At 40.5% G+C, this 27,538-nt stretch overlaps 2 protein-coding genes across 2 annotated transcripts in view; one reads left to right on the top strand and one right to left on the bottom strand.

The window, feature by feature from the left end:
- Positions 1–2,381: 2,381 nt before the first annotated feature.
- Positions 2,382–27,420, top strand: OIT3 (oncoprotein induced transcript 3). Its single transcript, XM_067710598.1, has 9 exons — positions 2,382–2,518; positions 6,352–6,726; positions 7,520–7,627; positions 12,597–12,719; positions 16,093–16,215; positions 17,821–17,981; positions 19,592–20,007; positions 24,952–25,051; positions 26,481–27,420. The coding sequence occupies exons 1-9, from the start codon at positions 2,458–2,460 to the stop codon at positions 26,652–26,654; spliced, it is 1,641 nt and encodes a 546-aa protein (XP_067566699.1). The 5' UTR covers positions 2,382–2,457; the 3' UTR covers positions 26,655–27,420.
- The window catches only part of PLA2G12B (phospholipase A2 group XIIB), a 31,584-nt gene continuing 21,782 nt past the window's right edge, over positions 17,737–27,538 (bottom strand). The window contains exon 4 of the mRNA XM_067710602.1: positions 17,737–18,002. Coding sequence (XP_067566703.1) covers positions 17,956–18,002 — 47 coding nt within the window. The 3' untranslated portion in view covers positions 17,737–17,955. The remainder of the gene's footprint in view (positions 18,003–27,538) is intronic.

Below are 27,538 nucleotides of genomic sequence, written 5' to 3'. Positions count from 1 at the left end.
GGCTACTCCTCGTTGCAGTGCGCGGACTTCTCATTGCGGTGGCTTCTCATTGCGGTGGCTTCTCTTGGTGCGCAGGCTCTAGTAGTTGTGGCTCACGGGCTCTAGAGTGCAGTAGTTGTGGCGCATGGGCTTAGTTGCTCTGCGGCATGTGGGATCTTCCCAGACCAGGGATTGAACCCGTGTCCCCTGCATTGGCAGGTGGATTCCTAACCACTGTGCCATCAGGGAAGCCCCTATAGCTCTTGTTTGAATCCTGACTCAAGCTAGCAATACAAAGAAATTTTTGAAACAACTGGGGAAATGTAAATATGGAATGAGTATTAGATGATATTAAGGAATTACTGCTACTTTCCATAGTTGTAATAATGACAATACGATTATATAAAAAAGAAAGGCCATTTGTTAGAAATACATACTGCTGTATAAATGAAATAAGATTGACAAAATGTTAACTATTATTGCAGCTGGGTACTCTTTATTGTTTTTTCTACTTTGTATATATTTGAAATTTTCATCATAAAAAATTAAAATGAAAAGGCCGGTCAACTAAAAAGGAAAAAAATAGGAATAAGAAAAATATCCTACCATCCTGGGAAGACTTGTTTACAGAACCAAAGGACTATCTGGTAAAAGTCCTTGACTCTAGCAATCAATCCTGGCAGCAAATCTGGGTTTATCTCACGCACACGTCCTCCGTTTCTCTGCAACACATATGAAGCAGTCAGATGGCTTCTCAGGGACAGGAAATTGCACGGTTTTGTTATTTCTGTTAAGACCATTGCCACTTAGCAGCACTACCCTGTAATGAAACAGTTCCTCAGTTAAGACCATTGCCACTTAGCAGCACTACCCTGCAATGAAACAGTTCCTCAGTTAAGACCATTGCCATGTAGCAGCACTACCCTGCCATGAAACAGTTCCTCGGTCCCAGAGTCATCCATTGCTGCCATCAGATTGCAACTTAATAAGCTAATAATGATCAAGTTGCCTGTGTCCCACTAGCATTAGTGATAAAGTAGCTGAGTACAAGTTAAATCAATGGAAACCCCTTGCTAGACTGTAAAGTCTGCTTGTGGGAACCTCTTTTACCTTAATCACTGTCAAATACCCGTGACCAGCATGTTACCTGGCCCTTAGTAAGCATTACTGTTTAACTGAACCGAAACCCTAGAGGAAAGGGGCCACAGTAATTTGATTGCTACTTAGTGTAATAAGAAAATGTGCTAAAAGATTATGAAGACAAATTTAGGGACTACTTCCTAAATGACAATAATATTTCTTTCCCAGGCACTAGAAGTTATGTTATTAGGAAAAGAAGCATAGATGAAGAAAGTTTAGAAATAATAGAAGCCCAAAGCATCATGTCAAGGTAAGATTAGGAGAGAAAAATTTTGGTTTCACGTGGATCCTTGTTTAATATCATATTTAAAAACAACAAACAAAAACCTATTCTCTACCCTTCTTTTTATCCTTCCCCTTCACATTATCTTCAGTAATAGTGCTTGCCAGTTCTCATTCTACACACTGTAGGATGTCAGGAAGCTGGAAAACTCCAAACGTGTAACTACTAAGGTTATGTCTAGTGACATGTCATATACAGGACCCTACATTGTCCCTCTCTTGTCTAAAACTGAAACTCTAGTAAACTTTGTCACTTACTTTTCAGTGTCATCAATTTAATGAATAGTTCCTAATCTGAAGCCCCTACCCCTATCTTACTGTGAGAATTAGTGAAATAAATAACACTAAACCATTTTAAATTTGGAGAAGAAAGGCACTATGAAAACATGAGATACTGCTGCTCAAATACAACTTGAACCTTGTTTCTTTAGGAAGTTTTGATACCAAAGACCATAATGAAACAGACTTGGATGTTTGCTTCAAGAGAATATTGTCCTCATTCCACACCTGTCCATACTACTCTTTTGTGTGCTATTGTAAACTCCTTGACCACCTGACCAAGACATTTTCTAAAGATCATTTCCAAAAATTAGGCTTTATCCCATTCTCATGTAATCTGCAATGCTATGGCTGCAATATCATGAAATCAGTTCCTTGAAATCACAAAACAAGATTTTGACGTGAGGGGATGTCCCTCTTTTAGAGTTCCCTTCTGGATAAGATACTGGAGGCCTCATTGCAGGGAAGTCTTGAGAAAAAAACAATAGGAGGATGAGGGATTGTGAGGGTTTTTCTTTTTTTTCCCCTGAAGAAAAATATCAATAAACTAACTCTGTTGACAGTGTAAAGCAGTGCTTCTATCTGGGGTCAAGGCCAGAGCAATGGACACCTTATCCCACTCATCCTCTTCCTCTGATAAAGCCCCAGCCAGTACTGAAAAGTCTTCTTCACAAGAGCCTAGAGGCCTTTTTAAAAAGTGTTTGAAAAAGAAGCGGACAAAGGAAGACTGAAATTAAGAGAATTTTCCAGTCTGTCTCTGGTGGCTGGTCCAAAAGGATGCTTCAATTCCTGCTCTTCACCTGCCTTTTCACCACAGTAACACTGGGGTCACCAACGGGTAAGTCTTGTGTCAAGTACTTGACACGATGTACTTTTTGTTGGAGGAATTTGCTGTTATGTACAGGTAATTAAGAGCAAGATTCCAGTATCTTAAATACTGGTTCTAGAATAGGAGAAAAAAAGTCATTGAAAACCTGTGGAGATATATTTTCAGAGAATTTCATTTCATGTTCCGTTTAGCCTTTTGCCTGGGCATCCAAAATTTCCATGGATCTGCCAAATCCAAACAACTTTCCATGAGCTAAATATTTCTTGGAGTATCTGTAAAAGGAATCCTAACCTCTTTATATTCTAGGCACTTGTATAGTCCCAGCTTTAAGAGGGAAAAAAAATTTTTTTTTAGAGCAGAGGATAGAGTTTTTCTTTCATTAATACAAGGGACTGAGTGTGCCCCTAAAGGCACAGATCTGGATAAATCAGACTTCTTAGTCTTGACATCTGAAAATACGACTTTTTGCAGAGATTGAGTGAATCTTAAACTGTCTCCCCCCCTTGGTACCTCCAGACTTGATACAAAACTGGCCAACAAAGCAAAGTTTTAATTCCATTTAGTAACAAATGTCTCTCTCCTTTTCCCATTAGAATTTAAGTTTTAACTAGAAGAGAGAGTGAGATGGCAAGAACCATCCTTCTTGGCACCTCTGAGAATCTCAGTGTTTAATTGCCCCTATTTCTTCGGGTAACTAAGGCCTTGCTCTAGTACCTTTAAGAATAAACATTAAAAATAGGCTTGAGACCCTAAGGAGACATGTAAAACTAAATGTCATGTGGTATCCTGGATGGGATGCCAGAATAGACAAAAACAGGCAAAAACTAAAGAAATCTAAACTATGGACTTGAGTTAATAATAATGTATCAACACTGGTTCATTAATTGTGGCAAAGATACCACACTAGTGTACGATGGTTTCATAATAGGGGAAACTGGGTGCCAGAAAATGGGAACTTTTTGTACAATTTCCTCAATTATTCTCTAAATCTAAAACTGGTCTTAAAAAGTCTTAAAGATAGGTTTGAGCTAAGTTTAATCACCCTGTATCTGCTACCAGTAAGTAACCAAGAGTCGCTTGAGTCAAAGTGGTCCTGCCCTCAACTTCCTCCCCGCTTTCTCCCCACTCTCTTCCCCGGCTTACTCCTCCTTCTAGTACCTCCTGTACCCTCCCATCAGACACCTTCTCCTTTCCCAAATCTTTTTTATTTTATTATTTTTTTTCCAGCCCTTCTAGGACGTTTGACTCAATGCCATAAACAAGATAAAGGGAGAACTTTGGGGGCTAGGGATTGGGTGGGGGTGCAGTTGCCTGAGAGGAAAGGGTAAGTGAGAAAAAAGCAGAAGAGGGGAGGGCGGAAGGCGGGAAGCGAAGGGGGAGAGGGAAGGAAGGAGAGGAGGGGCTTCCGGCCCGAGTGCGCAGGGCCAGAATCTGGCGATCCGGACTATCCGAGGGGCGGTGCCCGGGGTTCGGACCTGGAGGGTCAGGGAGTCCCTGTCCCCGGGACGAAAGGGCGGGGGTGCTGACGTTTGCTCTCTGCTTTCGGCCACGGCGAGGTGCCGGCCCTGGGGGCGCACGGACGTCCGGGCTGACGAGCGAACATCCTAGTAAATAAAGGCTGACCGGCTGTCTGCCAGCTGGGGCCCCCTGACTCGAACTTTGCCCACCGGGCTGTTCTCTGAAGCTCTCTCATTTGAGGGATGTATTATGTGTGCATGTGTATATATACGTCAGTAATTCAGGACGCAACATGCATAATACCGAATTCGGGCTCCACATTGAGAGACTGAAAAAAGGAATTAACGCCAGCGGCCAGATTACTAAAGGATTAAATTACTCCCTTTAAAGGGGATGAGTGGAATGGGTTTATTTAATGTTAGGAAATATTGTATGGGTAACTTTTAAAATATGTATTTAGTTTACAGAAGATAGTAAATTTCTCCTATTTGTGGCATGTATCACCTACAACAAGAGAGGAAGTAAACGTTCAACAAATAGCACAAGAAATGATAGTTAAATTTAAGGAAAAACTTTATAAATCATGAAATAGTTATTGAGGGAGGTTTAGGAATTTCTGTAAAAGCTATTAAAAGTTGAGTACTTAACCATTTCTTATAAAATTAGAGCCAAGGAGATGAACCAAATATTTCTATGAATTCATAATCACCTGTGAAATTGCCCTGGAAATCTGTCTTCATAAGAGAACCACAGCTGGGAGAGCAGATAAGGGAATTTTTCCCTTTTCAGAGGGTAGAGAGTCTGTATGAGGACATTTCTTCCTCTCAAGGGACGTCAAACCATGGTCTAGGGCACAGTCAGGAAACCGCAGGGACATTGTAAGGAGAGGGTTGCTCCTGGCACGTGTAACTCTGCAGAAGTCTTACTTCCAGAATATGCAATATCCTACTTATTTCTTGTCCCAAACGGTTATTATACTCTAAATGGGGACCTTAGCACTAGGCTACACCATCCTCTACATGTGACTGAAGTTTTGAGATTAAACTTGAAATTGAAATGGAGACTGGGAAAACCCAAAATATTTTCTAGACAACTTACATTTTTTGATCATGGCCTATCCACACTTAATTATTGTGCAGTATTTGCTGAAGCTGAATTTCCTGCCCACGAAGTATTTGAGCCTTAATATGAATTCCCTGCCTACAATGTCTATTAAGTCAGCCTCACATGCATTAAGAAGGATAGTACTCTGGCTAGGACTCCTTTCTAGAATTTCTTGATTTTATAGATTCTTTGTAAGAACAATTTGCCTGTGTTAATTCAATGTTCTCCTGAAATTGAGAGAAGCAGTGAACTGGGGATATTGGTGTATTCAGTCATTAAAATGTTTTTGATGAGGTATTTGTCCATGTTATTTATGCACTAAAAATGCATGCTTGAAATGTTGCTATATTCTAGACAGTGATGCCCTGGCTAATTGTGAAGACACAAAGTTCATGGTGTTTTCAATAGGTGATGGAACATGTACCAACATTCACATGGAGAATATCTTTGATAATTACTTGACACTATACTGTGTTTTTCAAAGCAGCTGACATATGCCAGAGGCCTATTCCTTCTAAGGTGGAATGAGCTTTACACATTCATTATCAAGCCAAACTGCCTGCTAATGCAAAATTCCATCCAAAATCTTGCTTACAAATGACCATCCAGCTACTTTTTGAAAATTTCCAAAGATGAAGAGCTTACCACTCTATGATATAGCCTCTCCATTACTAGATAGCTGAACTGAAATGCACTTCCCCGTAACAATTTGTTCCTGTCATTGTAACAGAAAGCTAATTCCTCTTTCACAAGCCATTCCAGATTTTTGAAGACTGATGCATATTCTTCAGGGTTTGTTTTTTTTTCCTCCAAACAGTAGTTCTCAGCTTCTTCCCCAGTAAATAATTGTTAGGCTCCCTTCTAAATCTGATCACCTTCCTCTGGACATCAAGTTTGTCCATTACTTTCATAAAATATAGCCTCCAGGTGTGAACACAGTACTCAAAATATAGTCTGACCAGTGCAGATTTCAGTGAGACTATAACCTCCCTTGGTCTGAACAACTATCCTATCAGATGATTACTCTGGATGAAAGGTTTAGTTCAATGCAAACACAAAACCTTAAATAGATTTGAAATAATTTTTCAAATGTAAAAGGCATTTATGAAATATGTTTACGTCAACTTGAGGAATCTTAAACAGCTACTTTTGGGGACTTTAGATTATTTCTTTCTTGAACTAAAAAGCCAGAATGTAAGACCAAGAAGGTGGACTCAGGCTATTGCCACTGTGATCTGAAACATCACAAGGTGCCTCTGAGGTGTCCTTTTCATTCCCAGCCCTAGATCCTTGTTCTGCTTACATCAGTCTGAATGAGCCATGGAGGAACACTGACCACCAATTTGATGAGTCTCAAGGTTCCCCTCTGTGTGACAACAATGTGGATGGGGAGTGGTACCGCTTCACAGGCATGGCAGGGGATGCCATGCCCACCTTCTGCATACCAGAAAACCACTGCGGAACCCATGCACCTGTCTGGCTCAATGGCAGCCACCCTCTGGAAGGCGATGGCATTGTGCAACGCCAGGCCTGTGCGAGCTTCAGTGGGAACTGCTGCCTCTGGAACACCACGGTGGAGGTCAAGGCTTGCCCTGGAGGCTACTATGTGTATCGTCTGGCCAAGCCCAGCGTCTGCTTTCACGTCTACTGTGGTCGTGAGTACCTTCCCTGGGCTCTTTTCCCTCCCCCCACAAGGCCACATATGGCATCAAAGAGAAAAACACCATAGGAAATTTGGTTATGGTAGTATCTCAGAGCCTGAAGAACATTGATTTAGGGCCACGGATACCTCCAGATCATGGTTTCTGAGGTCTGTTCTTAGATTTCTGAAAAATTCCTGAAGAATAGAAAGGGAAAGGAGCTATGACTTTGATCAGTTTTACTTTGTCTTCCACTCCATTCAAACAGAGCAGTAGAAAGTGAAATGTTGACTTAGATTATTTAGTGTGGATTTCCAGCCTTTTTGAGCATGGAGGACCCCTTCTCAATATATATTTCAGACATCCATACGGTAGCATTGTGCTTAGTGCCCACTGATTTTTTAAATGATGTATAATGGGAAGAAGCCACTTGAGATCAGTAATACTTTTAAGTGAATTTTCATGTTATTAATCCCATAAAAATCTGTATACATTTAAAAAATAGACTGCATAGAAGAGTAGGACATAATGCTTACTTAATCTACAGCTCATGTTTGGTGAGGTTTTAGATTTGCAGAAACTCCGTGGTCACCCAAGGATCTGAAGTTGGGACTCATTGAACTCAATGACAGAACATGTCCCTAGGCAGCACCTCTTGCCATTGGGCTATATAAACGCTGATCAATGAGAATTCTCTTGATGTTGGCTAGGAATTCATACCCCATGATTGAACTCATGAGGCTTTCTCATGGATGAGAGTGTCCTCTGGTCCTCGCCCTTCCTGAAAGGTCCTCTTTATCCTCCATAGATTTTTATGACATCTGTGATGAGGACTGCCACGGCAGCTGCCTGGATACCAGTGGGTGCACGTGCTCTCCAGGAACCGTGCTAGGCCCCGACAGACAGACATGCTTTGGTAAGAAACCCATCTTGCGGTAGAAACAGGCTATTAGGAGTAAAGGACAAATCAAAAACTCTTCCTGACTCAGAGCACCATCATTTTTCCAGTTTGTGTCTCTGAAAACTCAGAATGGGGTTTGTCTTTTTAGTTCATAACTAAAGCCTCAAGCCAAATTTATATCATGTGTCGGGACAGTCTGGGATTGCGTTGTCCAATACGCTAGCCACTAGCCATGTGTGGCTTTGTGGCTTGTGTGACTGAAAAACTGAATTGTAATTTTACTTAATTTTAATTTAAAAGCTAGTATTTGATTCAGTCATTGGAAAACTAAAAATGTGTGGGGCAACTTGAGTGAACTGTAAATTTTATGACTCTAAAATACAGCTCAAGTATTTCTGATGAAAATTTATCATCCAAATTGAGACATGCTATAAGTATAAAATACACACCAGATTTTGAAGATTAGTTCAGAAAAAGATATCAATAATTTTAATATTGATTATATATTGAAATGAAATATTTTAGACATACTGGATAAAATGAAATCTATTTTTTAATTTATTTTATTTATTTATGTATTATCTTTTGGCTGCACTGGGTCTTAGTTGCGGCATGTGGGATCTTCATTGAGGCACATGGGATCTTCAGTTGTGGCATGCAGGATCTTTCATTGAGGCGCACGGGCTTCTCTCTGGTTGTGGTGTGCAGGTTTTTCTCTCTCTAGTTGTGGCGCAAAGGCTCCAGAGTGTGTGGGCTCTGTAGTTTGTGGCACAAGGACTCTCTTGTTGAGGGACGCGGGCTCAGTAGTTGTGGCACACTGGTTTAGTTGCCCCACAGTGTGTGGGATCTTAGTTCCCCAACCAGGGATTGAACCTGCATCCCCTGCATTGGAAGGCAGATTCTTTACCACTGGACAACAGGGAAGTCCCTAAAATATATTATTAAGATTAATTTTACCAATGTCTTTTAACAAATTTTTTAATGTGACTACTAGGCAATTTTACATTACATGTGTGTCTTGCTTTGTATTTCTGTTGGGTAGCTTTGGTCTAGAATTATCTAAGGACATACTCCTATAGCTTCACTAATATAATTTTGGTTTGTCTGAGTAGCAAGAAAGGGGAGTCAGATTATTTGTAGGAAATCCAGAGCTGTCCAATTGTATACATGTTTTGTTGTCTACAGCAGGGAGAAAATAGAGTTGAAAAACCCAGGACTGAAGATCATCTATTTTCTGTTTAGTGTTATGAAGCTTTTTGTATTCAGACTCAAATAGAGTTAAAACAAGTCTAGAGAGAAAGGGGAGGACTACCCCACAGCTGCCTCCTCCAGAAGAAGAGTAACAAGATCAGGATGGGTTAGGGCATCAGGATGAAAGGGATATCAAAGGGTTCTTATTTTAGAAAAGCTTTTGTTCCTCAGTCTCTTTAATGAACCCCACTAGCCATCCCATGGAGCATGGTTAGGCGCTCCCATAACAGTTGTTAGGGCTCTTGCCTGGTTGATTTTGACTATGTGATTTAATGTAAACAGGTTCAGGGTGTGGGGGACGATGGTTCCTACAATTCCCCCCAACCCCTCACACTGCACACACACACACACACACACAGACACACACACACGTGTCTGTTGGAAAATATTTGGCTTCCTCTTAAGGCAGGAGTTGTTCATTCATCTCTTCTTTTGTTTTAATATAACTTTTGAATAGGTAATGTATTTAAATGACTCCCAAGTTAAACAGCATGAAGGTATACAGTGAAATATCTAGCTCTCTGTCCCCCATTTGCTCCACTTCCCTCTCCTCCAACTCCATCCCAAGTAAACTCTTTTTTTTTTAAATATTTATTTTATTTCTTTATTTTTCTTTATTTTTTTGGCTGTGTCGGGTCTTAGCTGCAGCACGCGGGATCTTTCGTTGTGGAACACGGGCTTCTCTCTAGTTGTGGCACATGCGCTCCTGGGTGCGTGGGCTCTGTAGTTGTGGTGGCCCGTGGGCTCTCTCGTTGAGGCGCATGAGCTCAGTAGTTCTGGCGCTCAGGCTTAGTTGCCCCACAGCATGTGGGATCTTAGTTCCCTAACCAGAGATCGAACCCACGTCCCCTGCATTGGAAGGTAGATTCTTTACCACTGGACCACCAGGGAAGTCCCCCAAGTAAACTCTTACATTATTTACTTACGTATGCTTCCAGGGTTTCTTCAGGCAGATATAAAAATAAAAATATACATATTTATTTATTTGTTGCCGTTTTTTAAACCAAAGCTTGCATATTATACACACCATACACATCTCTTGCTTAACAATTTATCTTGGACATCTCTGCCTATCGGGACATAGGGAAAAGCCCCCAGTTCCTGCCTGGAGTCTGTCTGTTGGTTTCAGGGAGATCATGAACTCCCTGAAATTAGAGGCAAAGTTTTGTGTTTATGTGCATGTGTCAATGTTACTTTAGTTTTTTAAAAAATATATAACAATTTTAATTATTTATTATAAATTATTTTTTTCAGGCAGAGAGAAGAGTATAGGAAAATAATATAACAGACACTCATGTACCCAGATTTATAGCTAAATTTTTCTTCCTTTTTGAATTAAAAAAAATTTTTTTAATTAATTTATTTATTTTTGGCTGCATTGGGTCTTCATTGCTGCATGTGGGCTTTCTCTAGTTGTGGCGAGCTGGGGCTACTCTTCGCTGCGGTGCATGGGCTTCTCATTGCGGTGGCTTCTCTTGTTGTGAAGCGTGGGCTCTAGGCACGAGGGCTTCAGTAGCTGTGCCTCGCAGGCTCAGTAGTTATGGCGCACGACTTAGTTGCTCCATGGCATGTGGGGCCTTCCCGGACCAGGGCTCGAACCCGTGTCCCCTGCATTGGCAGGTGGATTCTTAACCACTGAGCCACCAGGGAAGTCCCTCTTCCTTTTTTTAAAATAAAATTTTACAGATACAAATAAAGCCATCTCACTCCATCTCTTTTACCTCTCTCACCCTCCAGGGGTAAAAATCACAGTTTTGAAGTTAGTGTGTGTCCTTCTGGTCCCTGTTTTTATGCTTTTATTATCTATGTAATAAATAACAATAATAATATAACATAACAATAGCAATATATAGCATTGTTTTGTGTGTTCTTAAAATTAACATAAAAATGATACCTTACCTCACGTGTGAGATTTTCTCTAGAGTATACCCATAAAAGTGGAATTGCTGGGGCTTCCCTGGTGGTGCAGTGGTTGGGAGTCCGCCTGCCGATGCAGGGGACACGGGTTCGTGCCTCGGTCCGGGAGGATCCCACGTGCCGCGGAGCGGCTGGGCCCGTGAGCCATGGCCGCTGAGCCTGCGCGTCCGGAGCCTGTGCTCCACAGCGGGAGAGGCCGCAGCAGTGAGAGGCCCGCGTACCGCAAAAAAAAAAAAAAAAAAAAGTGGAATTGCTGGGGCATAGAGTTTCTAAGGCTGTAAGTGACAATAAACTCCCAGATAACAATGGCTTCAGTAAGTAGAAGCGTATTTCTCTCTCAGGTAAAATAATCAGTCTCCAGGTAAACAATCCAGACTTTCGACAGAGGGTGAACCCAAGCACCAGTGTGGCCACTCCCAGGAGGGCTGCTAGCACCTCTAGCCATCCACTGTCCAGGCAGCAGGGGCCCTGATGAAGGATCTAATCTTAGCAACTATATTTTTCATTTCTACGAGTTCTGTATGTTTGTTTTGTTTCAATTCTGCCTTGTCTTCCTACACAATTTTATTTTGGTTACTGGCCTTACTTTTATCTGTTTAGTAATCTTTTAAATCCTTGTATTATGGATTTTTCTGGATTATTCTGTTCTCTCCAGTTCAGAGCCTCCCATTGTTTATCTTGTCAGCTTTCTCATAGTGGATCATCTCCTCCTGCATATGTTTTATGATACACCACCTTCTGTTGTCATTGTTTTTCTGTGGTCCTCCACTCTTATTATCTGGTTTGAGGAGTTCTTTTTTACTACAGAGAGTTTTTTGATTGCTTGTGTCACAGAAGCTTCACCAGTCCAGGCCAAACTTTACATCAGTTTCTCAGTTTCAAGATCCCCACGCCATGTGGGAATTATGAGTTCATACTTCAACCGTGGCAGGGCCCAACTTGGGGTTTATGAAGGCTTTTCTCTTTCCTAGAGCCTCAGGCAGAGAGCTCCTTATTTCTTTCCTGGGCCTCAGAGCAGAGTCCTTCTCCTCCCCCTTTCATTGTGGGGATCCGTTTTCCAGGGTCCTAGACTTGAGCAGGGTTTCAGTTCTAGCTCATCTCCTCTCGTGGGCCCAAGGCCATGCCTCCTGTCACCTTGTGGGTGTTTAAACCCCAGTCCCTGGTTTATATCCTGTATCCAAGCCATGGCAAATTTAACTCCTCAAGCTCCCCTGTTTTTGTTTGTAGAAGGAAGGGGATCGACATTTGTTGCCAACTGTGCTTATTCTTTTTATAGCAAGACTCCATGTCCTTCATCAGATTCTTAAAAATGTTAGCAATCATTGCTTAAGTACAATGGGGGAATATTCCAATATTTAAAATAGATTTGAGGGCAGTTCTTCATGTTTTAAAGAAGACTGCTTCGCAAAAAATTTTATCCAACGTATCCTCTGCAATGCAAATTCCTTTAATGCATTTAAAACACAGTTTGATTTATGTTTTATTTATTTAGCAAATCTTCAGGAATTGCAGAAAGTGAGACTCTCCAATACAAAAAGCAGGTGAACCCAAATACCAAAGGGGACTTCATTTCCCCAACAGTTTTGCCCTGAGGAGGGAACTGGCAAGCAATCAACTAACTGCCTTCCGCTCCAGCAGAGGGCAGAGGGACAAATAACTTGGTGGGGAGACCAGGTTAATAAAACTGATTATATTGGAGTTGGTTTGTGGAAAGTCTATGGACAGGATCTGAAAAGATATGGAGTTTCTGCTAAGGGGCTTGGGAAAAGGTTGCATGGCTCAGCAGTATCTAAATGGTGTGGTCTCTCTTCTACAGATGAAAATGAATGTGAACAAAACAATGGTGGCTGCAGTGAGATCTGTGTAAACCTCAAAAATTCATATCGCTGTGAGTGTGGGGTTGGCCGTGTGCTAAGAAGTGATGGCAAGACATGTGAAGGTGAGATGGGCAAGAAGGGATTCACATCAAGAGCCCCCAGTAAGCCATTGGCTTATTCTTTGATGTTCATAAAACTGGCCAACGTCAGAAGAGAGTAACAATCTGGCTGTGTAAAGAAACCACAAATCATCATCACTGAGAATCATTGCAGGATGCTCGTGTTGCAGACAGAATGCAGTGTTGATTTTGTCTCCAAGCTTTAGCAGGAGGGAGCTGTTGCATTTTGCAAGAGGCAGAGAGCTGCATTTTAATTGGTGGTATAAAAATAGGGTATTCCGTGTTTCTCAAACTTTAATGTGCCCACGAATCACCTGGGATCTTGTTAAAATACAGGTTCTGATTCAGTAGGTCTGGGGTCAGGTGAAGATATTGCATTTCTAAATAACGTCTAGGTGACACCTGTGCTGCATATCCAGGGAGCACATCTGGAGTAGCAAGATAATGGAGGTAGGTAGCATAACAAATGGTTTACAGCAGTGTTTCTCAAACTTCCCTGCTGAGAAGCACCTGGGTGCCTTTAAAGCTGGCCTTTCCCAGGCCTCTCTCCTGGAAACTCTGGTTCAGTGGGGTGGGAGGGGCCTTACAGTTTGTGTTTTTACCAAGTTTCTAGGTGAGTCTTACCATCTTGGAAGTTTGGGAAACTGGCTTACATGAAGCCATTTTTTTTTTACTCATATGCTTTGAATTTATTAGAGATTAATACATTTTTAGAGATAAGTAAACTTATCTTTTTTTTTTTTTTTTTTTGCCGTACACAGGCCTCTCAGTGTTGTGGCCTCTCCCGTTGCGGAGCACAGGCTCTGGACGTGCAGGCTCAGCCGCCATGGCTCACGGGCCCAGCCGCTCTGCGGCATGTGGGATCTTCCCGGACCGGGGCACGAACCTGTGTCCCCTGCATCGGCAGGCAGACTCTCAACCACTATGCCACCAGGGAAGCCCTAAACTTATCTATTTTTGATAGTAGAAATGCTGTATACATTTCATATAATCAAGTACTAAAAAGAATTTGTAATGTACGTCAAATAATTGAAATGGAAATTGTCTACTATTACGACATGAAACTTAGATAATGTCCCTTCTCTAAGGCCCTTGCAAATTATCCCAAATAAAATTTCATCACTTCCACTTTAATAAGTCTGAATCTCATGATATTGGGAGTTGAGAGACCAAAAAAGGAAAAAATTCTGCAGATTATATGAAGAGATAAATGGCTTAATTATCATTATTTACAGAGGACATATGATTTGTCCCAGAGGGTAATTGAATTTGTGGCATAACAGATTATAATACTGCTTACGATTTCACTTTATTCTAGTTATATTCAAAATAATAAAATACTACCCCAAAAGGAAAAATTATGGCTAGTGCTCATAATTCATTTCATGCAACAAAATTTGCATTATTAACTCAGGGACCATTAACCAGGATATCAAATTACTGTCCTTTGTAAAAAGACTAAATGTACTTTAAATTTTATTGAGTAAGAGTGATGTCCTGAATCCTCCTTAAATCTTATTTTATGCAATAATCTTTACATATTTAAATATTAATGAAATGTTCCATGAGGAACATTTATAATTACTCATGAGTATTTCATTGGAAATATTAAGTTAATCCTCATATAATTTTAAAACCTAATAATCATAACTGAAAAGTATTTTAGCAGAAGATAAAATTTGAATATGAATTACACTTTAGGATTAAGATTCATATTTGAAATCCTGCTTTTTTTTTTTGGTTTTTTTTTTGTTTATTTGCTTTTATGGAAACACTTACATTTTATTGATAGTCCAAACATATTTGTTTCTTTAGCTAGTCTGTTAGATTAGCATATCTTCTTTTTTAAAATAAAAAGCTCTTTTTAATTTTTAAGTAACTTTTATTGTTTTGTTTTATTATGAAAGAGTTATGTTCATAGAAGAAAATACAAAGGAGTAAAAGAACAATAACCAAAATGACCACAATCCCACTTGCAGTTATAGCCATTCTAAACATTTTGGTATGTCCTTGGAAGAGACTTAAAATCCTTTAAACCAAATAAGAATTTCAGTTTATTTTGTGCTTTGCAGTTTTAGACCTGGAAATATCCTGAGTGAACATTTAATCCAACCCTTTCATTTTACATCATCTCAAGTTAATTTACTAAGGACTAATATTTTTATTATTAATGAACTGAGACTAATAGCTATAACTGGAAATTGGCTCATATCTTTCCTTGAACATCTTAAATGATTTGAAAGCATTCCCTTTTTTTTTTTTTGGCCATGCCATGAGGCATGTAGGATCTTATTTCCCCAACTAGGGATCGAACCCAGGCCCTTGACAGTGAGAGTGTGGAGTCCTAACAACTGGACCACGAGGGGATTCCTGAACTCATTCCCTTTTATTATCTTACCCCTAAAACAGGGACCAGCAAACTTTTTCTGCATAAACACAATAGTAGATATTTAAGGCTTCGCGGACCATATGGAATCTGTTGAAACTACTCAACTCTGCCCTTGTAATGAGAAAGCACCCATAGACAATAGGGAAATAAATGGGTATGACTGTGTGCCGATAAAACTTTATTTACAACAACATGTAGCAGGCCAGAGTTTGATGACCCATGATCTAGAAGATCATATCCAGAGCCCACAAAGGTCATTATGTTTCCTCACTATGACATTATGTGGTAGTTTCTTCATTTTTCAACTGAATATTTTTCCTTTTTGCACATTTGATTGAGTATGCTTTTTGAAAATGTGAAACTTTTAAAAAGAAAACTTTAAAAAACTATGTCATAAGAGGAATATCACAAAGAGCTCAGCTGAGTGGAATCTTTCAGTGTGTTGTCCAGGTTTCATTTTTATAATGTGCTGTCAGCCCAAGAAACATATCTCCAGTGCTATTATTCCTAGAGATTTGAGGAGAGGGGCTGGTGATCCAACCACTGGTAATAGCTCTGACTAACTCTGATCCATTTAGCTGCTCTAGGTGAATTTATATTCTGTCAGTCCCTTTTACATCAATAATACTCTATAAAATTTCAAACTGGATGGACTAAATGTTACAGAAATTAAGAAATGACTTTTGGGTCTTCCTCCCCAAAATTGTAGTCTAACCATGAGAAAAACAGACAAAGCTGGATTGAAGGGCATTCTACAAAATGACCAGCTTAAATGGTTAGAGCTATGTGTGTTGTAAGATTGCTCTTTGTAGCTTTAACATTTAATAAACTTCTTTGTGGACATCATGTCTCAGTGACTGAGTTGGGCCCCAATGATACTGTGGTAAGTCAAGTACAATGCCTGATGCAAAGTACCAGTCCAAGAACCAGAATTCTTGGGGAAGAGGGCTACAATATCATTCCCTTTTCTTTTGGTTTTTATTGCAGACATTGAAGGATGCCACAATAACAATGGCGGCTGCAGCCATTCTTGCCTTATGTCTGAGAAGGGCTATCAGTGTGAATGTCCCCGGGGCTTGGTGCTGTCTGAGGATAACCACACTTGCCAAGGTAGTACATGCTCAACCTCTGCTCTTAATTCCTCCCTCTTAATCTCCCTGCCTTCCTCAACCGAGTGTGTCAAGATTCTCATCTTTTAGAACACCACCTCTTTTAGCAGCATGTGTACACTCTGGAATCATTTAAAAATTGTGGTAAAAAAATATAACATAAAATTTACCATCTAAACCAATTTTAAGTGTATAGTTCAGCAGTGTTATATATATTCACAATTTTGTGCAACGAATCTTCAGAACTTTTTCATCTTGCGAAACTGAAACTCTATACCCATTAAAACAAGGACCCCTCATTCCTTCCTCCCTCCAGCCCCTGGCAACCACCATTCTACTTTCAGTTTCCATGAAGTCAACTACTTTAGGTACCTCATATAAGTGGACTCCTACGGTATTTGTCTTTTTGTGGTTGACTTAATTTCACCTAGCAAATTGTCTACAAGGTTCATCCATGTTGCAGCATATGACAGGATTCCTTCCCTTTATAAAGCTATTCCACTGCATGGGTATACCACATTTTGTTTATCCATTCATCCATTGATGGACATTTGGATTGCTTGTCAATAATGCTGCTATGAACACGGGTGTGCAAATATCTCTTTGAGGTCCTGCTTTCAACTCTTTTGGACCTATGCCCAAAAACAGGATTGCTAGATCATACAGTTTCCTTTGCTTTTTACTTTTGATTTTTTTCTCTAATTTCTATTATTAGTTGTATAACTAATACTTAATTTAGGTGGAATTCCTCTCTTTTCTAACAGATAATTGGCTTATGAAAAGTTGAAAGCCCTAGGGAACTGATTCTTCCCCCTACACGTACAATCTGATCGTCAACAATCCTCTGAGAACTATTTTCTGGAAATCTAGTTATTTATGTCCAGAAAATTAATTCACTCATCCATCAAGTATTTAATGAGCACCTATATGTGACTTCTTTATACTAAGCCATTGCTGTGATATGCCCTCACATACTGATATTGCCCTCACATATTGTCTGACAGTACCCTTTGTACTCATTTTAGAGTATTTGTACAGTCTAGAGGAGTGAATGCTAAGGAAGAGCAATCTTTTTATATTAAATTAAAGTGAATTTTATAGTTTATGGTTTATTGAGCAATGCAAGGACAATTTAGAACTCTTCCCCAAGTGCGCTAACGCTGTTTTTATTACCTCTGTTTTATGGGGCAGTAATTAATGGGAAAGTCAAAGTGGTAGCGTTATGTAATTTAAGCCTATATCAAAACAGTGCTTTTTCTGTATTGCCAATAAATTGTGTTTGTGCTAAAAGTTCATCCTTTAGGTGTTTCAGCGCATGGAGTTATGCTAGACACACTTTGAAATAAATGTTTGTTGGATTGAAATTTTGATACAGTATTTTCTCATTTGGGAAACAATATAGTATTTGAGGAGCATTATTTGACCACAACCTTGGAAGTTAGGAGTCCAGGTTTTATTCACCAATTTGTTTTGAGCCTCAGAGGTTTCCTTGAGGATAGAACAAAAAGTTCAAGGTGTGGAAGGGAGAAGTTATTTCTCCTAGAATCCTCCTTCCCTTCTCCCAGTCCCACTTTTCCGGTTCTAACAGCAGTTCCTGTCCCCACAGTCCCCGTGTTCTGCAAATCGAACACCATTGAAGTGAGCATCCCCAGGGACCTGGTTGGCGGTCTGGAGCTCTTCCTAACCAACACCTCCTGCCGAGGCGTGTCCAATGGCACCCACGTCAACATCCTCTTCTCCCTCAAGACATGTGGCACAGTGGTCGATGTAGGTTCTTCCTGAAGGACCCTTGGGGAATGACCAAATCCAGTTATTTGGGAAGTTGTTGACAGAGGTGTGCAGTGTGGCTTGCGTCATAGATGAAATATTTCCACATAAAAGAATGGAGTTAAAAAAATCATATACCATTCATTTAACAAATGTGTTATTGAGCATCTGCTGTGCTGTGGTCCCGACACTGGGAGGACGGTGGCTTAAAAAGAATTCTGCTCTTTCTGTTCTCAAATGGTACCATCTCTCCAATATGTGCAGACATTTTTCTGAGTGCATCAGCACCAGTACCCGGAGGCTGGCTATGTCTCCTCTGACCAATTATTATACTTGAAGATAGTGACTGATATAGATGATGGTTCATTTATGAGGTAGTAAATGAGTTCAGGGATTGAACCAGTTAGAGGTAAAAGGTTTGTACTTTCCTGCAAGAATCTGTGCACAGCCCTGTGCTGGGAGCCTGAGGGATATGTGAAATAAGATTCCTGACTTTTAGGAATATCCACAGTAGTATTGAGATGAAAACACACACAAATTATAAATAAGAGACAGTGATACAGTTGACGGGTGGTATAGGAGTCCAGAAAGGGACAAACAATGGAACAGTCACGACAAGTGGGACTTGAATTGGGGTGGAAGCATGTGTGTGGTTTATACAGGCGGAGACGAAAGGAAAGGGCATTTCAGATGGGAAACAAGTGAGCCAGTCTCAGACATGGGAATTCTTGAGGCTTAAGCTGAGTGAATGGGCAACACAGCCTGACTGGAAAAGGAGACTGGAAAAATAGATGGGGGGAGACTATGCTTCCAGACATCTGCTTTGTGTGCTGGGGTGAGACGTTTGGGCTTTTTCCCATAGGAATGGGATTAAGCAGGCACTGTCATAATGAAATCAGAAGTGGGCAAGATGGATAGAAAAAAGAGGACCTGGACCCAGGAGATAAGTGTAGAGGCCCTTGCAATGAAATAAATACTTACTTATTGAATCCAACTTAGAGAAAAGCAGAGAGCTAATGAGATTTGGGGTGAGACATGGGGGCGATATATGAGGAGAAGGTCCCGCTTTAGGCAAATTGTGTTTGTTGTATCTGTGGATAATCAAATGGAAATGCCCTACGATGAGCCAGGGGTTTCTGGCACACAGGAGAGCAGACAAGGCTGGAGATGAAGAACTGAAAAATCATCTGGGTAAACGCGACAGCTGAAGTCTGCGTGGGGTTGAGCTCAGCACAATGTCATGCTGCAGCACCATCACCAGGTCTAGGATTCCAGAAAAAGAATAATGTACAGAAGCTGTTCTTTTCTAAAATATCAGAGCTTTGAATTGGCTGATTCTGCATAGCTCAGGTTTTTATGACTAATACTCCAAAAGAATGTGTGGGTTGACCATGAAGTGGTATGTAAAACTCTTTAACAGTCAAAATATCTTGCTAAAAGGAGGAGAAGCAATTAAGAAAAAAGAAGCCTCAGGCTTCAGCAACGAAACCTCTCATGTGCTTTGATGTAAAAAGAAATTTGGAGAACGTTACAGTGGGCGTGGGGCGGGGGCTGAGGTGCTCTGTGGAAATAAACATAGACTCTCCTCTCCTGGCCCTGGCCTGGCTCAGGTGGTGAACGACAAAATCGTGGCTAGCAACCTTGTGACAGGTCTACCCAAGCAGACCCCAGGGAGCAGCGGGGACATCATCATCCGAACCAGCAAACTGCTGATCCCTGTGACATGTGAGTTCCCGCGCCTGTACACCATTTCCGAAGGCTACGTTCCCAACCTTCGCAACACCCCGCTGGAAATCATGAGCCGCAGTCACGGAATATTCCCTTTCACTCTGGAGATCTTCAAGGACCATGAGTTCGAAGAGCCCTACCGGGAAGCTCTGCCCACCCTCAAGCTGCGAGACTCCCTCTACTTTGGCATTGAGCCCCTGGTGCACGTGAATGGCTTAGAGAGCCTGGTAGAGAGCTGCTTTGCCACCCCTACATCCAAGATCGACGAGATCCTGAAATACTACCTCATCCGGGATGGGTAAGTAGGCTGCTTGGACGATGGGTTAGCCCCAGTTTACATCCGACCTCTGGGCACGAGAGCAAACTCAGTCATTTCTTAAAACCACCGCAGCACTCTCACCAGCTCTTAATTAGTTCAGAAACCGTTTGTGCGCATTTTGGTGGTAAAAACTGGTGAAGGAGAGGGGAGTCCAAAATGACTCCAAGGGGTCTAGCTCGTGTGACTGACTGGATGCCCTTAACCAAGATAAAAGGACACAGGTGGAGAAGCAGATTTGCTGTGAAAATATTGAATATGATAATTCCAAGTAATAATATTGTATTGTAAATACCTGCAGGATACTAAGGCAGAGAAGTTCAGTGGGCAGTTGGAAATGCGTGTCAGACCCAGGAACAAGGTCAAGACTAGAGACAAAGGACAGAGAATCGCCCCTGTTTATAGTCAAAACTATAGGATTAACCTGTCCAGAGAGATTGTAGAGCATGGGTGGCAAGTGGGGGCTGAGAAATGCAAGAGGGTTAGGAAGTGGGAGCAGCAAATGCAGGCCCCTCTTTTTTTTTTTTTTTTTTTGCGATACGCGGGCCTCTCACTGTTGTGGCCTCTCCCGTTGCGGAGCACAGGCTCCGGATGCGCAGGCTCAGCGGCCATGGCTCACGGGCCCAGTCGCTCCGCGGCATGTGGGATCTTCCCGGACCGGGTCACGAACCCGTGTCCCCTGCATCGGCAGGCGGACCCTCAACCACTGCGCCACCAGGGAAGCCCCAGGCCCCTCTTTTAAGAAGTTTGGTAGTGAAGGAGAGAGAAGAAACACTTGGTCAGTTTTAGGAGAAGAAAGATCAGGTGAAGTTCGTTTCTGTTTGCTTGTTTTATACAAAGGAGATTTCCGTATTCCCTGAGGATGCTTGGATTGAGAACTTTGCTTGTCTCCGTGTATCATTGGAAGGCTGCAGTTACCACACCCACTGCTTACATTCCCAGGAAAATTACACTCACATCCCAAACTCATAGTAGTATCTCATCAGTTTCTTCCTCATCCTCAATGTCAGATGGGACACATCTCAGGCAGATCAGGACCTGCAGCTTAAGAAAAGGCAAATAGTCTAGTCAGAGCACCATAGGTGTGCCCCGGTTCATGCCCTTTGCTAATTGGCCTGGTAGACTCTGAAATTTCTCCCTTGCTTTTAACTCCTCAGATCTCTCACCACAGGCAAGCTTCACCTGCTGCTATCGATCTCCTGCACAATGATTTTCAACCCTTGATGCACATTAGGATCAACTGAGAAGCCTTTCTAAAAGTAGCAATACTCCAACCTGGTTCTCCACTCTTATTGCCCTAATTCCAGCTCTCATTATCTGTCACCCGGACAGATAAAACGCTTTCTAACAGCCTCCTAAATCCCAGCTCTCAAGTCTCAGCTCCACAGAGCCCTGGGTATCCAGCCAAAAGAAAAAATATTATATGTATAGTCAGATCCCTGCTGAAAACATTTTGATGCCTCTTGATTTCCTTTGGTTGGTAAATTTAACTGTTTATCAGCAGGAGTACTTCTAGTTTCAGATTCCTGTAGCCTCCTTAGCTTGTTTTCAGAATCTGGAAAATACATCGCTCTGAGCTGCTTTGGATGGCTAAGAGTAGGTCTCATAGAGGGCTGAAGCCCTTTAGATTTCTTTCCATCTTAAAGGGTTCTCCACAAAGTTTTAAAATGAAACGTAGAAGCATCAATTTTTATGTCTTTTTTTAAGTCACATAATTAGTGCTAAGTAGATTAGGAAATGGATTTACTTTTGGGGGAGAATGGATTTGGGTTCCTTTCAAATTTTTTTACAGCTTCATTGCAGTGCTATTTGCATACAGTAGGTGTACATATTTAAAGTGTACAGTTTGATAAGTTCTGAGGTATACACCCTGGTGAAGCTATCACTACAATCAAGACAGTGAATATTTCTCTTACCCCAAGTTTTCTCCTGCCCCTCGTATTTACTTTTTGCAAACATAAACGTATAGTCTTAACTCATTTACTGGGAAAACATGTAACCTGCAATCTCAGTAAAGCTTGTTATTCAGACCCTCAGTTAGGACTGACTATATATTTTTATTTTAGACAGTTCTAAGAAGAAGCTGTGCTATTTAATTTTCCAGCCGTTAGCACACACAAAACAACAACAAAATGCTATGGAAGATGTTAAAATTGTTAAAAAGCATAGACAGAACTCAAAAACACTGCTGTGTGGGCCTGTTTCCACTATTCACAGGAAAACAGTCCCATTTCCGGTGCAATATTGTATAATACAATATTGGCTAGGACAATAATGGTGCATTTGAGATAATCCTTCAAGATAAAATCCAACTCTCAGCTTGGCTTGCTCTTCCTCGCCCTCTGACCTCTACCTTCTCCAGTTTCTGCTCCTGCCAAAGGGAACCATGGGCAATTCCCAAATTCTGTTGTTCCTTACACCCGCCTGACTCTGCACCTGCTGTTTCCACTGCCTGAAATCTTCTTCCCTTTTTCTTCCTGTCTGATTCTTACTGGTCCTTTGAGACACATTGGGATTTCTTTCCTCCATGAAGCCTTCCCTGATTCCTTCTGACCTGAACTAGATATCTTCCTTCCTTCTTCCTCCTCAATGCCTTGCCTACAGTAAAAGTCATTAAATATTTGTCTAATGAACTATTGAATGAGTATTTATCATAATACTAATCTGGGGCTAGTTCAGAGCCCTAAAATAAACATAGTGCAGTTTACTTATATTTGTAAACTATTTGATTATTCACTGTCCTCAGCTTAAATTTAATTCAGGCTGATATTTAACACATCTGATTCACTTCCCTCTAGTTTGGTTGGCATATGCTCTGAGAATGCAAAATAATTTAATGCAAACCTAAGCAAAGTAGAATTAGAAAGTTTATCTCCAGAAAAAGAAACATTGAATTCCAAAGTCAAATATTGGACAACTTTTGGGTAATCAGTTATTTTGGATTTTCCTATACCATTGTTACTTTCTTTTAGCACATGAACTTGGAGTTGATGAACTAGCATTGTCTAATCACAGCAAACACCAAATCAAGAGCCAGAATTTGTCTTGGGTTCTATTCCGTAATGTGTTGCCCTGTAACTCTTTCTGCCACATCTTCTCTTTAAAAAAAAATCGTATTTTTACTACTTAGCTATAGTAAAGAATGAAATAATGCCATTTGCAGCAACATGGATGGACCTAGAGATTATCATACTAGGTGAAATAAGTCAGACAGAGAAAGACACATCTCATATGATATCACTTATATGTGGAATCTGAAATAGGATAGAAATGAACTTATTTACAAAACAAAAACAGACTCACAGACAGAGAAAACAAACTTATGGTTACCGAAGGGGAAATGGAGGGAAAAGTTAGGAGTTTGGGATTAACAGATACAAACTACTATATATATAATATATATATAGTACAAACTACTATATATAAAACTTCAAGGTCCTACTGTATAGCACAGGGAACTATATTCACTGTCTTGTAATAACCTATAATGGAAAAGAATACGAAAAAGAATATATATGTATAACCAGAAACTAACACAACACTGTAAATCAACTATACTTCAATTTTTTAAAAGTAGTATTTTTAGGTAAAGATAAATTGAAAATGCTGAGGCATTCACATGAAAAGTGCCATTTTAATATCACGTTACTATTGTTATCATAGGTACTGGGCTTTAAGCTCCCTGACGTCACAGACCATATTGTTCATCTCTATCTCCTGTGCAGCCCCTAGCAGAGTGTGTCACACAGATTAGGTATGCATTAGCTATTTATTAGAGAACATAATCAGAAGATGGTATAAATTCATTTAACCTCAGGAAAATGAAAATCCGTACATAAATACAGGAAATAACAGAAACCACATTATATGTTTAGATCCTCTTCAGTTTAGGGGAATAAGGTAGTAGTGGTAATACAAGTCAAGATGTCTTATTTTTAAATAATTTTATTGGATTTTTCAACTGCCCTGAAACAGCAATTACCAATGAACTAGAAAGCGGTCTGTAAGCATGTGGAGCAGGTATCAACTTTTATAGGCTTTTATATCTGATCCCACTTTTTTACTGGCCTGGTAGATGGGAACTATTAAGTATCCATAAAAGGAAAACAGTCAGGAAAAAAGTTCCTTTTGAATTCAGAATGGAAAACATAATACATGTGTGAGCCCTGGCCTTTAGGAGAAATGGTTCATCAATACTAAACCGTCGCCTCAAAGTGGAGCGTCACTAACCCCTCTTTACCCTCAACTAATCCTGAGGCGAGCCTAGGAGTTTCACTTTAAGTGGTAGACCTGAGATTAAAACCCCAAAGCCCTATCAAACTAAAATTTAGCATTAAATCTGGGAAAAGAGGAATTAAAACATTTTGGAGGTGAATGATTTTTCCCAATAGATCCAGTTATTCTCTAAGAAACTGACATCTTTCTTCAGCTCTTTGTTGTACAAATTGGGGTTTGCTCACCTTTGGATCCCCTTCAGGGGCGAGTGTCCATAAATACAGTGAAATCTAGTTAAAGAAAAGCCTTCTCAAATCAATAATAAAGTACGTAAATGCAGAATTCCTGCAATATATTACAAATTAAAATACAGCCTTAAAAAGATACCTTGATTTCAAAAGATATCTCTGAAACAAATATTGCTGCTGTTGCTAATACTTCAATACAATGACTTAACAGGAGGTCCTTGTGCCCAGTTTGTGGGTACAGAGAATGAGAGACGGGACCAACAGCGTTAATGAGCAGGCCTGTGTCTGAAGATGCCTTCACAGGGAAGGGATTTCATTTTTCTTTCATTCTCAAAAATCTTGAGTGCAGCCCAGCCTCCTCCACCCAGTTTGCCTCTCCTTGGACCAAACACGTTGGACTGGATTGTTTTTCCACCTCTGTTTAAACAATCAAGTCTTACGTGCTATTCTGCCCTACTTCCAGCTGTGTTTCAGATGACTCAGTAAAGCAGTACACATCACGGGATCACCTCGCAAAGCACTTCCAGGTCCCTGTCTTCAAGTTTGTGGGCAAAGACCACAAGGTGAGCTGAACATCTTTACCTTGTAAAGGTACCTCTCCTCCCCAGCCTTCCTTCATGGTGTCCCAGTTTGTTCACATTCTACAAGCCCACAGTTAGGATCTGCATCACCTCTATGAAAAATACTATAAAACTGGCATCTAGAAGGTTAACGCCTCCATGAATGTCACAATTATCTGCCCCCCACCCAGTAAAATAACTGGGCTTGTTCAAAGAAAGTACTATGTGATTATAATATAAAATCCTCGTGAGCAGATGTGGTTGAAAAAGCCTGTGTAGTGGTCACGTGGCAAAGTATATGGACAGAATATTTGCAGAAAAGACAAATAGTGAAATGTTCAGTGAAAATAGTACTTACGTGCCAATTAAAATAATTATTATAAGACTATTTTATACATATTAAATTTATAAAAATTATAAATCCCAACTTGCAAGGCTATAGGGAGATGTATACAGTGGCAGTATAAATTGGTATACTTTCTGGAAAGTGGTCTGACAATGTGTAATAACCATAAAATTATGATCATCTAAAAATTTCAATTCTGACAGCTTCTCAAAAACAAAAAGTAAAACATGACTTGTTGAATGTGTTTATAGAGCACTGTTATGAGAGAGGTGTTGCTTAAACCAAACAGTGTATCAATTAATGCAATATTAAGCAGTTAATGCAGAATGAAATATAGAAAAAGGAGATATGAAAAAACTATTGTCATAAAAATTTACATGCAAATTGAATGTGATACAGTTTTTTTTTAATGTATATACATGAATAGAGGTTGTAAGAGGCTTTGTATACTCTGTAAGGTAGAAGGTTTTTGATTTTTGTTTTAGTAGAGTTGTTGAAACACATAAACAAAAGGAAGTTTAAGAGACCAACAGTCTTTTCCATACTGCATTTAAGTGGATTTATGTCCTGTCCAGCTACATCACTGTTCTAGAACAATTGTTAACCATGATGACTAACCCTGATCTTCCTCCTCAGCTAGGCAGCATGCATGGGGAAGTTACTTATAGGAAGAAGCTTGGAGAAAGAACTTGTTATTTTACACAGAAATGCATGGGAGCCCATGTTATGCCCAGACCTTGATGTGAAGAACCAAGATGTTAACGTTATTAGATGTCTTCACAGAGGTCTCTTGTGTCCCTGCACAAAGGCAGAAGTTATGGATGTAGGGTTTTAAATCACCCACAGGACTCAGTGTGTTTGCCACGTTACTAAATGTGTGAATATGGGCAAGTTCGTTAACCTCCTAAGTCTCAGTTTCCTCATCTGTAAAATGGGGATGACGATATCTACCTCAAAGGGTGGTTGTTTAGATGAAATGAGATAATACCTATGTAACGTCTGGTATTGTGTCTGGCTCCTAGTAAGCAGCTCCCAAGTGGCAGCTCTTCTCACTCTTTTTGTTCATTATCATTATGATCTTTCTAGGAAGTGTTCCTGCACTGCCGGGTCCTTGTCTGCGGGATGCTGGATGAGCGTTCCCGCTGTGCCCAGGGCTGCCACCGGCGAATGCGTCGTCAGGCAGTAGGAGGAGAGAATGACAGTGGTCCAGAGAGCCAGATGTTGACAGGCGGCCCCATCAGCATCGACTGGGAGGACTAGGACAACCCACCACCCGAGTCCTACTTCTGGCTGCCTATCTCCTTGGAATTCTCCCCTCGCCCTCTGAGAACATCAGCCGACACCCTAGAACACAGCGCTGCTTTAAACCTTATACTGTGGGTTTAGACAAACTCCCAGAACTGACTCACTCTGACTCTAGCCCACTGTGTCGGGAAAGATCACCTCACTGCTGACCAACCTGTCCCAGGTGGGGCTTCATCTTCCTAATGTGGAAAGCTGCGCTGTGCACCAAGAAAGCAGCTGACCCCATGCCCCCCATTTCTTTCCTGCAATAAAACACCTAGTGTTGGATGCAGTAGCCTGACTAAAATCAGAAGTTGGGTATAGTATTTCAAATTAGGAACTTAAAAAAATTAAATAGTTGCTTGAAATTATGACTTAAATACCCACTGACTCCTTAAATATGTAAAAAATAATTATACCCTGAAATTTCCATTCAAAGACAGAGTAGTTATAGGGGATTTGGAAGTTTATCACTGTAAGTGTGTACTAAAAAAATACTATTTGGATTTTCTCCTGAACAATATTTTCCTCTGAGGTTTTTATGCTGTCCTAAATAAACTATTTTCAATTAATAAATGTTAATAAATTCACTAATTTGCATTTAAGTGGTTCAATGACTGAACTGTAGACAGAATTAAAATGTGGTACCATATGCCCTGTTATTTGGCATTCTATGCCCTCAGATTGATAAGACAATAGAAAAGGGTATAAAACTATACCGTACTCTATTTTGTAGGTGCTTAATAAATTTTATTGAGATAAATATCCTAAACCACAAAGATTAATGTTATCTGCAGTTAAATCTGCTTTCTTAATATGCCAATTCATTTTATGGCTTTACATGAGATCAGAAAACAGTT

The sequence above is a fragment of the Pseudorca crassidens genome, chromosome 16 (assembly GCF_039906515.1).
Source record: "Pseudorca crassidens isolate mPseCra1 chromosome 16, mPseCra1.hap1, whole genome shotgun sequence".
Classification (NCBI taxonomy): Eukaryota; Metazoa; Chordata; class Mammalia; order Artiodactyla; family Delphinidae; genus Pseudorca; species Pseudorca crassidens.
The sequence above is the reverse complement of the archived record's forward strand: the minus strand, read 5'-3'. Positions and strand labels throughout refer to the sequence as shown.